Raw genomic sequence first — 13,750 nt, 5'->3', positions numbered from 1 at the left:
GTAAGAAAGAGAATTGTGTTTATGGCAGCGTGTATATTTAACATCTGCAGATGTCCTGTGGGAAGATGTGTTCATTAATAGTAAAGCCTCTCCTTGCCCTTGACGGTGTGCTCGAGATGTATGTTACCATGGCGACACGCCCCGTACTGGTTATCAAGGCAATATGAATGCGGCAGCGGTTGCCAAGGAGAGTAGAGAAGAGATTGTGAGCAAATACTATATTGAGGTGAGACTGAGAAGGAGTCAAGATACAGCACAAACAGATTATACAGACTGCAATGGATCAGCTCTTACACATTACAGATCCAGGAATTATTGTAAGTACATCTATGTAATAGAGCACAAGGCCCTGAAACAACAAACAGACAAGCACACAAACAAAATTAGAAAAGCATTATTGCAGTATGATATACATACTCATGAAACTGGAAGGTTTTCTGTCTTCTGAAGCTACACAATTGTTTACCGTTTATCAATGCAATCAAATGATTTCTGTATCGCTCAGCAAGACCACAGCATCTGTCATCAAGTGTCCCAACTGTGGTTCAATACCATAGTTCTGACATTTTAGTTTACTCGCCGATTCGGTAGCGTTACCTTTGTTGTTCTTTGTGATACTGACGTTTTTCTCTGTGTTCTTATTTTGTTAATAAATATAATTGTGCATTTTGATTCCCTGTGCCAGAGTTTGTAATTAGAGCAATTTTTGAATGGCTTGCCGTTTACAGCAAATAAGAGTATACACTCTGATTTTAGTTTTGTCACAACTCTTATTGAACAAAGTATGACATTTTGAAAGCACGTCATAGTGACTGGCTGTCACACAGCAAACATTCACTAACTAGATCGTACACTGTACAAAAGCATCTGTTGACCTTCTGTCCAGATGGTACAAGCAGAAGGTCTTGAGGCTGCATGAACATGCAGTAAATAACGAAAAGTTTTTGAGGTCAGTGGCTCAAGTTTTCCTTCAGGTTTATCACAGCAAAGCGGGAGGGTACTTGGATGACCTTGTGTGATTGGTGGCTTGGTTACAAAAAAAATGTTTTTGGCATGTAGCCTTTAATGCAGGCAAGGTTGTGCTGTCATTGAAATCTCTTAGCGACTGACAGTAGTACATTGAGATAAGAAATTAAAGTGTTCCGGTACTGAGCTTGTATGTCGATTTATTCGTATCTCAAATCAACGTTTCCCATAGAAATGAACTAAAAACAAATTAATTTGTTCCAACCATCTGAAAAAAACACCAAAAAACAGGATATTGGAATGGATTTTTTAAAATTTGTTCTATTGACAGAGTAACAAATAACTAGTGGTTATGATGTTTAATAATACTAAAATTAGACAGATTTCGCAGAGGGGAGAGAGAGAAAGGGACAGAAAGAGAGTGAGAAAGACATTTTGCCCGGCAACAAGCTCGTAACATAAAATAAAAAAATTCAAATGAACTTGGATTACGATACAGATGCACTCAAAAATAAATTTAATCTAACCTTACGCTAAACTTTATTCTAATTTTGTTTTAAATTTTTGTAACTTGCGTCTCCCGGGTTGGCTCTATTTGCCCTGCTTCTATCCTATCGTTCGGATGCAATTTTTAAAAGGATGCTATCGAGAGATGTGGGGTTTCCTAATAGTGATTCCAGCTTTGCCGAAAGCTAAAACTACAGTGCTCACCAGCACTTTGGCCCAGGCATCGACAATCCATTCCAAATCATCACCTAACTTGTGCAATGCTGCTTGCCTGTCTTTTAGGGAGGCCCTGGGAGCACACGGAAGTCAATTACCTTCCCACCAGTCTGGGATATTTTGAATGGATTTACCGTAATGCTTGAAATACGCGAGGAGGCTATTTTTATGGTGAACGTCTGCTGGGTTCATCGTAATAGGTAGTGAGACGGCAAGAAATGAAACCAGTCAGTCAAGCAGTCGTGGGCATACAAAATTTAGAATTTTGCCCATAAACAACCGACTGATTGGGCGCCCGTCCATTTTAAAGAAAATTGTAGACTTTTAAGTGTGCTCTAAAGGTGTGAAAATCCCATCTCATATTTCAAACCGCTTTATCCTCATTAGGGATGCGGGGGCTGCTGGAGCCAATCACAGCTGTCTAGGGGCTACAGGCCGGAGGCACTGTGAATCGAAGGCCAACAGATCGCAGGGCACAAGGAGATGGAGAATAATATACACTCACACCCATACCAAGGGGCAATTTACAGTATCCAATTAGCCTTCCATGCATGTTTTTGGAATGTGGGAAGAAACCGGAGACCCGGAGGAAACCCACGGAGGCCCTGGGAGTAGACTGACCTGAACTTGAACCCAGGACCGCAGAGCTGTGAGGCCAACGCGCTAACCACTCACTACCACCCAGGTGTGAAAATACTGTATTTTTTATTCACTTTGTATGTTTGAAATGGTGGGTCTGTTATTTCAAATGATCAGTGTGAAATGTTGTTTAGGATAGGTCAGTTCAGTTCAGTGTTATTTTTTTTTTAATCCTTAATTTTCCAAACCTGCAGGTACTGGAGCCTGTACCAGCTAAATATAGGCGCCAGGCAATCGCAGGGCACAAGGAGATGGACAACCTTTAACGTGCACACTCATACCTAGGGGTAATTTAGAGTGTTCAACCAGCCTACTCAGCATGTTTTTATGATGTGGAAAGAAATCGGAGTACCTGGAAAAAAAGCCACCCAAGCCCAGGGAGAACATGCAAACTCCACACTGTGAGAACCGACCTGTGGACGAACACATGACCCCAGAACTGTGAGGCCGATAGTTGAAGCACTTGGCGCTGAGCCAGTATATAAAATATTTACCACCCATATTGATTATCTTTTCCTCTTATCTGTTCAACTGGCTGCTAATGAAATGCAGAGCAGCATGACCATAAAACATATTTATTCTCAAGCTTTTTGTTGCAGATTCTACCTGTACTTGCAATGTAGAAAACTGGAAAATGTCTGTCAAATTACCAACAAAATCTGTTTTATCAAATTATTACTTATGAATTGCATACTATAAATGTTATTTTCCATCAAACCACTGTAAAGACAAAAATAATCTCTTAGTGTTCTTGTTAATGTTCTTCCCTTTCTTTTGCTGGAGTGTGAACCCACATTTTGAATATATCTGTCAAGTTTGCTGACTTCTCTTTTAAGCAGTTAGGGAGCCATGTTTTCCGGCACACGGTCTACTTGCCGAAAGACATTTAGCTGACTGATGTCTGGCCGAGGGCCAACTCGCCGAGGGGCATTTGGCCAAACGTAGAATTAGCCGAACGACTAATTAGCCGACCGACTAGCCAGCCGACCGACTAGCCAGCCGAAGGTTAAATATGGTGCTGCTGCTTAATCAAAATATTCCTCAAAACTCTTACCGTGAGAAAAGTATACAGGAATATTTTGTATATTTATAATATTTATAATGTGCTAAAATCATAACGATTAAATACAGATACTGGAGCTCTTTGGAAGCTGAAACCAAGCCCAGGGTAGTGATTTCCCTGATAAAAACAACAGCCATGCGAGGCAAAACGTCTAAATGCGGCCGCGAAAAGCCTCAAAATGCACAAAAATGATTTCAAATCCAACCGAAAACAGCATTTATCGATGAAATACAAATCCTGCAGCTTAAATACAAAGACTAGAGCATATAGAAATACACTAAAATGGCTTTAAAGCCAGCCTAAAACAGCATTACATAAATAAATACGAATACAGCAGCATAAATAAAAGTACTAGCGATTTTTAGAGACCATATCCGAGCTAAGGATGCTTGATTTCCCGGTAAAAAGTGCTCCTTTAACCCGGTACCGGACCCAATTGCAGTAAAATAATTTGTCCATCAGATGGAAGTGTTCTGTCGATTCAAAACCAGTCTAGAGTGCGTACGGGTGTGTATTAAAAGCGGGTCCACTCGGGTCTGATGGGTCATTTTGCACGGGGAATGTGTCTAAAATGTTCTGGACTATGATTCCTGGACTTACTAAAATATAGACTAGAGGGCTTAGAGAACTATACCAGAAAATGCTATTGAACACACTTACTTTTAGTGATGTGTGCCAATAAGAACAATATTTTTACTTTAAATAATTTCCCATTATTTTAGGAAATATATATATATACATATATTCAAAATGGTTTCAATGATTCAAAGATTAATCTCAATGTTTTATATCCTAGTGTAAATTACAGTATCTACTGTTGTAATGCTTTTTTCTTCTGTCATTATTGTACTTACTGTTATGACTACTTTGTTTGGCCGTGAATAAATGTCCTGTTTATTCTAAATGAATGTTGTTATCTGTAACTTGTTATTCTAAATGAATGTTGCTATCTGTAACTTGTTATTCTAAATGAATGTTGTTATCTGTAACTTGTTATTCGATATGAATGTTGCTATCTGTAACTTGTTATTCTAAATGAATGTTGTTATCTGTAACTTGTTATTCTAAATGACTGTTATCTGTAACTAGTTATTCTAAATGAATGTTGTTATCTGTAACTTGTTATTCTAAATGAATGTTGTAATCTGTAACGGGCCATATATGGCCCGCGGGCCGAGGTCGAAAAACACACACACGACCAGGGGCGGGGCGAGCGCGTCGGCAAAATGTCCTTCGGCTGGCTAGTCAGTCGGCTAATTAGTCGTCCGGCTAATTCTACTTTCGGCCAGAAGTCCCCACGGCGAGTTGGCCCTCGGCCAGACATCAGTCGGCTAAATGCCTTTCGGCAAGTAGACCGGCCACAGTGTTGGCCAAACCTACACAGATCCTCATATCGTATCATATCTGCTTGAGTACCTCAGTAGTTAGCATTCTGTATGTAAATGTGGGGTAGGTACAGGACCAAACAGAGCAGGCTAGAAACAGGCATGACCACCGGACACAGGGAGAACACCAGACGATCCGACCAAGACAGACAAAAGCACAGGGTTTGAATAGTCGGACGTAGGTTCACAAGAAAATCAGAAATACCTGGGTCACAGGAGAGGGACTGATCAGAAGATACACCAGGGGCGGGGAAACAACAGGTGAACTCAATGGGCAATCACAAGGACAGGTGACGCAGGGGAAAACAACCCCAACAAAACATCGCAGTAGCAATCTCTTACAGTTGTGGGTTTTAATCAGTGTCAGGGCCTTCAAGGCCTTCTCTGCTGGCCTAAGAAATATCTGAATCATATAATTTTGTCCATCAATACTTATTAAATTATATCAAATTGTCTGTTAGCTTCCTTTCATTGGGTTAGGGTTAGGGTTCATTTTACATTGCCTTCGAAGCTAATGCTGAAAGTCGAGCCTGTCCTGCCGTATTTCTGGCATAGTCCGTCTTGAAAATGGCTTTAAATCAACGCAACAATATTTTTGCTTGTGCAGCCCACTCCAAATACAGTTTGATAGCTCTGGCTAATGACTACCCCAGGGGTGGGCAAACTTTTCGGCCTGGGGGCCACATTGACTTTAAAAATTTGACAGATGGGCCGGGTCAGCACAAGATACGATACATATAAAAAACTGCATCCGTTAACAGTACATATGAAACATAAACAGAAAAAAAGACTAAAGTTTTAACATACTCATCACTCATCATTAAAGTAAAAAGTATAAAGTACAAAGTAAAGTAAAAAGGAATGTATTAAGAAATATAAAAATGTAATAAAATAAATAAGCGTGGACAGAGCTACTGCCACTGGTTTCCGTGTAACGCTGCCATCTTTGGAAAAAATAAAATATAATTTAGACAACATCGGCGGGCCGGATTAAAAGGCCTAGCGGGCCGGATGTGGCCCACGGGCCATAATTTTCCCATGTCTTGACTAGCTTCATAGTTGGTGAAAGCGATGACTATCCCTCCGCCTGCAACAAGGCAATGATGTATCCCCACGCCCTCGACAATACATTGTGGTGTTGCCAACTTGAAATCAGATTGGTTAAAGCAACAGTCTTAATCGACCCTTGTTTAAAGCGGCAGAGCCCGCAGAACTGATTGTGATGGCAGATTTCTGACCCTGGCAACAAATATATATTTTTTAGAGTGTCCAATCAGCCTACTTTGTATGTTTTTGGAATGTGCAAGAAAACCGGAGTACCTGGAGAAAACCCACGCAAACCCAGGTAGAATTTGAACCGAGGACCTCAGAGCTGTGAGGCCGACGCACTAACCATGCAAGCTGCCAGGCCACCCAAAAAGTGCAAATGCCAAGTAAATTCCTGCATTTCCTATTACCAGAAAATGCTTAGTCATTCTCAAAATAATTCCAAGATCAATGTTTTTCACGTGACGCTTTATACATTGAGAGTAAATGACGTTAAAAATGCCATAGCCATTCAGTGGCTGAAGGGTAGAAGTGAAAATGGAAAGCCTTTCTCATTGTCTATTGATGAAAGTGGATGAACGTATTAGATCATGTTCCTTAAATTGATTAAGTGACTTAAAAGATGTGTTCTGGGTTTTTATTAGAGTGGTTTTATTTTTATATCAGTAAAGCCACTGCGAAGGCTTTTTTTTCTAAACAAGTGTCAATTTCTGAGCAAATTGAGGAATTTGTTAACTTATTTTCATTCCACTTATAGGTGCATTACCAAAAAAACTCTATTACTACTTTCATTTCTGCCTTAAAATCACAGATATGTGAGAAATAATGCAAACACATTGCCCCTATACCGATTGGGAAAAACATTTTAATTCCTCAAAGTCATGGTACTGGGGCCCAAAGCAATTCCCTCCCAAATTAGTATTCTCTTGTGATCTTGACAAATCTATTCATTATCACTTCCATTGGCTTGAACTTGCACATTTCAATGCATGTTAATAAGAGTCAACAAAATGGAATATTGTTTCTAGACAATGTTACTTAACTATGGTTTTCGTTTGTTTTGGTTGTGAAATGACTCATTAATGCTATAAATAATAAAACTGGGATGATCAATTGATGAACATTAAAATGAAGTTGGAATGTAGTTGGAGGCTGAGGGAGTGCGATAAAGGATGAAGGATTGGAAAATTAACGGAAGGGCTGCTATGGGTGCAGGGTCAGATAAAATGAGAGATTAAAAGGTAAAAGAAGGGTGGGAGATAGTGAGAAAGAAAGAAAAAAAGGTAGGAAAAGAAAGATGAATCCCTCTTACCAATCCATTTGTCATTCCCATACCAGGATAGATTCCCTTTAGTGCTGTCATAGTATCCAATCTTCTTATAGCCCCCTCCTGTGAAATAAAGAGGGAGTGAACTTGGTGCCTCTATGAATGTCGAAAAAGCATTTTAATTTTATACTCTCTGTCCAACTCAATACAACATTGCTCATGCTGATTCAATACTAAGATTATTGATTGACCATTGAAGTTTCAATAATGTCTTTTCTATTTTTTTGTAACTTGTCTCAGAAAATCCTTCAGAGCGAAAATAAGATCTAAGAATATCCATTTAGTTAACCCTTTGCAATTAATCACCTTTGAATAAAAAGTGATATACAACAGAGCCAACCTGTATGTGGTTTTGACATGCCCACTGTACTTGCGATAGTACAAATCAAGGTTGCGTTCGTGTGTAAAGCATTGGGTCACTAGCCATGGTCAGACAATATGATTCTAAATAAATAGTAATCTATATTCTTTATCTTTATAACTGCTAAACATTTCAGGAACAGACTTCTTGAAGCTTTTAGACACTGTTGGTAATCCATTACAAAGATTAAATGATTCAGTTAAGTAGTAAACCTAACATGTCACTGATGTCAAAATGTGTAGTAGTGATGCAAGCTGAGAATTAATTGTACAAATATCTGAAATTTTAATTACACCCAGAATTGTGGGTGTTGTGTCGGGAAGGACATCAGGCGTAAAAAGAAAAACCTCTGTTCCAATTTTATAGAGCGATGCTACACTTTTTCTGTGGCGATCCCTGTGAGAATAAGCTGCAAGTCCACCGCCATCTGTGGGAAATCCTGCAAGATTCAAAGGCTCCACCCCAATATGGCTATTTTTAGAAATACAGGTGTGGTCAAAGGTTTACATACACTTGTGAAGAACATAATGTAATGGCTCTCTTCAGTTTCCAGTTATTTCTACAACTCTGACTTTCCTCTGATAGAGTGATTGGAACATATACTTCTTTGTCACAAAAAAACATTCGGGAAGTTTGGTTCTTTTAGGACTTTATTATGGGTGAACATAAAAAAGTGATCAAATCTGCTGGGTCAAAAATATACATACAGCAGCGCTGTTAGGAGCAGCCAGCTTTTGTTTTTCCCGACTTTCGTTTGTCCCCCCTGCCTTGCCGTTGTGGTAGCACAGCTGCGCGTGATTCAAAATCAGTCCCTGATTTGTCCATTTAAACCCTAGAGTTTAATATCACTGTCGGATCGTCTGCCAAAATTTCCTTAACATGCATCCATGTTGTGATAACTTTGCAGTATAGACGACAGAGCCAACTTGCATATATGCGTGCCGTAGGTTGTTTATTGCAACTCTCAGACAGCCTTTTAACACATCAACATCCGGGTCACTCGGTAACACGTAATGACCATCAGGTGGCGGTGGTTAAGCCCACTTGTATAACCTGATGTAATTTACCCTTATAGTAGCAATATACTACACTCCTCCCCCTTTAATTTTGAAGTCCCCCTTAAGAATTAACACTCAACGTCAAAAATTGTAATTAAATTATTGCTGCTAACACAACCATTACACCCAATATTTCCGTTTTTGACATTTCCATCTGAGGAAACTTTTTCACATTTTAGTAGGAACCGGAACTCTTTTATTCCAGGAAAAGCGTTCCTCACAACTGATCGATCACAAATTCAGTCGCTTCAGATGTGCTTTTACTCTTACTGGGTACTTGCTCCCAAAAACCTCGAGGGAACTGACCATTCTGTGGTCCGGTGTGATTCTCTTGTCACAGGCCACTGAGCCTGGTGAAGGTGTTACCTGTGTCTCTTTAGTCTCCATGTTTCAAGAGTGTCTCTTCCGGCGAGTACGGGCTACCACCCACCGCTCCAGATGTGCCTTTCCCCTCCACATCTGCGTGTATTTGTATGTGACGTCCAGCTGCTCATCCAGAAACTGCAATGTCTCTGATCTGGATGGTTGGTTGTACAACAGGTGTTCAATGTGAACTGAGCGTCGGCTCGCTCCATTCCACACTAGGTAAGTGACTGGTCCGAGTCTCTTTGCCACTGTTCCTCTTGTCCACCTTTCCTTTTCTCCGTGGGAATTCCGGATCAGGACTGAGTCACCCTCAGACAGATGTCTCAGCTTGGAGGCGGTTTTATCATGGTAGTTCTTCTGGTTTGTTGTTTCGCTTCCACCACTCGACGTTTGGTGGGATAGGTCTCCTCTTCCACACTCTGATCCCCTGTAACCTTATATTCTCCGCAGATACGAAATGACTTGTCTGCTTTCGGTAAAACCACTATTGGCGCAGCCCACTGACTACGTTATTTTCTAGAGAAAATGCCAGCTTTTTCTAGGCAATTTAACTCGTTCTCCACCGCATTTTTTAGTTCATAAGGTACTGGTCTGGCCTTCCTGAAGATTGGTTTGGTATTTGGCTTTACTGTAATGTTTGACTTAAAATCACGAATTGTGCCTATCTCCTCAGAAAACACTGCTTTGTGTCTCCGCAACACTCCCTCCACATCTGAATTGTCACAGCCCCTTGCTGGTATAACTGAGAAGATGCTTGCCCAGTCTATGTTACGATCTCGCCGCGTAGTGCGACTGGATCGGTGGAGAAGTTGAACCCAGATGCAGAGTCGCCGAAGTAAATGGAAAGGTGAGGCAGATCTGTAGCTCTTGTAGGTTGATTTAATAAACGGGGTAACATAACTTAAATAACTTGGCTTGACCACTCATTACAAACGAAAAGAACATGCGGCGTGGCGTCAATGGAAACAGCAATGACTACGAGGATTAACAGGAAACGAAACCATAACAAAACCAGAACGATCCGACGGCGTCCACAGAAAATCATAATGCTTAAATACCAAAAATAATCTAATGACGTAATTAGTGACAGCTGATAGTTATCGTGACGTCATGCCAGGAAAGGCAATCCAGCCACTCCTGACAGTACATCCCCTCTAAGGGACGGATTCTAGACGGTGGTCCGGTGGTCTTCCACACCAACCCAAGAACAGACGGAGAGGTCGCTCCGGCGGACGTCCGCGCCAGCCAGAAACGAGACAAGTCAGTGGCAGGTCTGGCGGGCGTCCGTGCCGGTCAGAAACAAGACGGGGCAGAGGCAAGTCTGGCGGGCGTCCGTGTCGGCCAGAAACAAGACGAGGCTGTGGTCGCTCCGGTGGGCGTCCGCGCCGGCCAGAAACGAGACGAGTCAGTGGCAGGTCTGGCGGGCGTCCGCGCCGGCCAGAAACGAGACGAGGCTGAGGTCGATCCGGCGGGCGTCCGCGCCGGCCAGAAACGAGACGAGGCTGTGGTCGATCCGGCGGGCGTCCGCGCCGGCCATAAACGAGACGAGGCTGTGGTCGGTCCGGCGGCCGTCCGCGCCGGCCAGGAACGAGACGAGGCAGTGGTCGATCCGGCGGGCGTCCGCGCCGGCCAGAAACGAGACGAGGCAGTGGTCGGTCCGGCGGGCGTCCGCGTCGGCCAGAAACGAGACGAGTCTGAGGTCGATCCGGCGGGCGTCCGCGCAGGCCAGAAACGAGACGAGGCTGTGGTCGATCCGGCGGGCGTCCGCGCCGGCCAAGAACGTGACGAGGCTGGTCGGTCCGGCAGGCATCCCAGCTGGTCCCTTAAGTCTTTGCCAAACTGCCTGCCTTCAGGAAATATTAGAAGTTTAGTACGGTCGGGCACCTTACCCTGTTTGCTCGGAGGTGGACAACCCTCTTCTCCCAGGAACCCGGATCATTGCTTCTCTGGACGTCGCCGGCCCCGTCCTCCAGGGGCACCGGCGAATTGCCACTCTCGACGTCGCCGGCTTCTTCATCCAGGGACTCCGGTGAATTACCACTCTTGACGTCGCCAGTCCCTTCTTCCAGGGACTCCGGCGAATTACCACTCTTGACGTCGCCAGCCCCTTCTTCCAGGGACTCCGGCGAATTACCACTCTTGACGTCGCCAGTCCCTTCCTCCAGGGACTCCGGCGAATTACCACTCTTGACGTCGCCAGCCCCTTCTTCCAGGGACTCCGGCGAATTACCACTTTTGACGTCGCCGGCTTCTTCATCCAGGGACTCCGGCGAATTGCCACTCTCGACGTCACCGGCTTCTTCCTCCAGGGGCACCGGCGAATTGGCACTCTCGACGTCGCCAGCCCCTTCCTCCAGGGACTCCGGCGAATTGGCACTCTCGACGTCGCCAGCCCCTTCCTCCAGGGACTCCGGCGAATTGCCTCTCTCGACGTCACCGGCTTCTTCCTCCAGGGGCACCGGGGAATTGGCACTCTCGACGTCGCCAGCCCCTTCCTCCAGGGACTCCGGCGAATTGCCTCTCTCGACGTCGCCAGTCCCATCTTCCAGGGACTCCGCCGAAATACCACTCTCGACGTCGCCGGCCCCGTCTTCCTCGAGCGCCGGAGCATCGTCGCCACTCCTGGGCGGGCAGGCGCTGGACGGGCAGGCGCTTGGGAGAGCGGTGCTTGGGAGAGCGGTGCTTGGGAGAGCGGTGCTTGGGAGAGCGGTGCTTGGGAGAGCGGTGCTTGGGAGAGCGGTTCTTGGGAGAGCGGTTCTTGGGAGAGCGGTGCTTGGGAGAGCGGTGCTTGGGAGAGCGGTGCTTGGGAGAGCGGTGCTTGGGAGAGCGGTGCTTGGGAGAGCGGTGCTTGGGAGAGCGGTGCTTGGGAGAGCGGTGCTAGAATGGCCGCCCGTCACCAGAAACCTGATCCGTGGCTTCGGTACGGGTGCGACCGGCGACCCCAAAGGCAACGGGAGTAATTTGCGTGGCCTTGGCACAGGAGCTTGGGGCACTTGAAACGGCGCGCTGGGCCGAGTAACTTCGGCCACTTGGACAGGCGTGGTCGGCCGAGTGACTTCGGCCACTTGGACAGGCGTGGTCGGCCGAGTGACTTCGGCCACTTGGGCAGGCGTGGTCGGCCGAGTGACTTCGGCCACTTGGGCAGGCGTGGTCGGCCGAGTGACTTCGGCCACTTGGACAGGCGTGGTCGGCCGAGTGACTTCGGCCACTTGGACAGGCGTGGTCGGCCGAGTGACTTCGGCCACTTGGACAGGCGTGGTCGGCCGAGTGACTTCGGCCACTTGGACAGGCGTGGTCGGCCGAGTGACTTCGGCCACTTGGAACGGGGAGGGCTGCATAGTCCTTAGGAGCTGCTGGTACAGCGTGGTCGGCCGAGTAACTTCGGGCACTTGGAAAGGCGTGGTCGGCCGAGTGACTTCGGGCACTTGGAAAGGCGTGGTCGGCCGAGTGACTTGGGGCACTTGGAAAAGCGTGGTGGTGGTCGGAAAAGGAGCTTGGAGGGATGTGGTCGGAAAAGGAGCTTGGACGGACGTGGTCGGGCGCGTAACTTGGACAGTAGTTAGTGTGTCCAGGTATTGCTTTTGCTTCGCTCTACGGCGTGGCGCTCGGCGCCTCCTCTGGGAGGATTGCACAGCACCCCCGCCATCACGTCGTGCCCCATAATTGGTGGTTAGCCCACTCTGTAATTGCTGGTCGGGGTATTTGTAATAGGAATTATCGGGGAAACAATCGGGATAATCCTCCTCCAGTGGAAGGTCTCGGGGTCCGAATTGGTCAAAGAATTCATCATCGGATTCCGAAACGCCAGCGAAAAAATCAATTTCCTCAACGATGTCCTCCTCACCAGAATCTTCAGGCTCCCTCCATGGTGAATCAATACCTCTGGGCATAGGCATAAGATAACTTGGGCGGTCTCTGGTGGTTGTACGCACCTGGGCATCATGATGAAACGGTAAAGGCTTCCCAGGGCGACGTGCATAGCAGTGGTGGGGCGTATGAGTACGCTGCGGCTCTAACTCTCCTACCAGCTGTGGCTCATCTCTAGAAATGATGTGCCTGAGAGCCCCGCACCACGGTGTGTTCATTACAAAATTCCTAAACGATTCTGAGGGGTTTCTTATACATTCCAAGCAGTCCGGTGTCTTCGAGGTGGATGGTTTGCGTCGCCGAGTGCGTCGGCGCGAGCGTGGGTGGCGCTCCGCTGGGTCCATGATGGTCGGATCGTGCTGTTACGATCTCGCCGCGTAGTGCGACTGGATCGGTGGAGAAGTTGAACCCAGATGCAGAGTCGCCGAAGTAAATGGATAGGTGAGGCAGATCTGTAGCTCTTGTAGGTTGATTTAATAAACGGGGTAACATAACTTAAATAACTTGGCTTGACCACTCATTACAAACGAAAAGAACTACGAGGATTAACAGGAAACGAAACCATAACAAAACCAGAACGATCCGACGGCGTCCACAGAAAATCATAATGCTTAAATACCAAAAATAATCTAATCACGTAATTAGGGACAGCTGATAGTTATCGTGACGTCATGCCAGGAAAGGCAATCCAGCCACTCCTGACAGTCTAGTTTGAAAATTTTTAGCCAGTTACGGCCAAGGAGGGCTGGTCTGCCACTTCTTGCGATTACCAGTGATATATCACCACTCTGGTTCCCATATTCTACCTTAAGAGTCACTAATCCCACCAAAAGAATGTTCTCTCCGGAAAAGGTTGAGAGCTGCACTTTACTTACTTTTAATGGCAGATGCGAGAGATGTCTCCTATATTTTCTTTCAGAGACAAGTGTTACCACAGCTCTTGTGTCC

The 13,750-nt window shown here is 45.5% G+C and overlaps 1 protein-coding gene across 2 annotated transcripts in view; it reads right to left on the bottom strand.

The window, feature by feature from the left end:
* Positions 1-13,750, bottom strand: part of gabbr1b (gamma-aminobutyric acid (GABA) B receptor, 1b) — an 83,599-nt gene that overhangs the window by 31,546 nt on the left and 38,303 nt on the right. For both annotated transcript variants that reach the window (XM_077744075.1, XM_077744074.1), the window contains exon 9: positions 7,136-7,213. In XM_077744075.1, coding sequence (XP_077600201.1) covers positions 7,136-7,213 — 78 coding nt within the window. The remainder of the gene's footprint in view (positions 1-7,135; positions 7,214-13,750) is intronic.

Source organism: Stigmatopora nigra, chromosome 21 (genome assembly GCF_051989575.1).
Source record: "Stigmatopora nigra isolate UIUO_SnigA chromosome 21, RoL_Snig_1.1, whole genome shotgun sequence".
NCBI classification, from domain to species: domain Eukaryota; kingdom Metazoa; phylum Chordata; class Actinopteri; order Syngnathiformes; family Syngnathidae; genus Stigmatopora; species Stigmatopora nigra.
The sequence above is the reverse complement of the archived record's forward strand: the minus strand, read 5'-3'. Positions and strand labels throughout refer to the sequence as shown.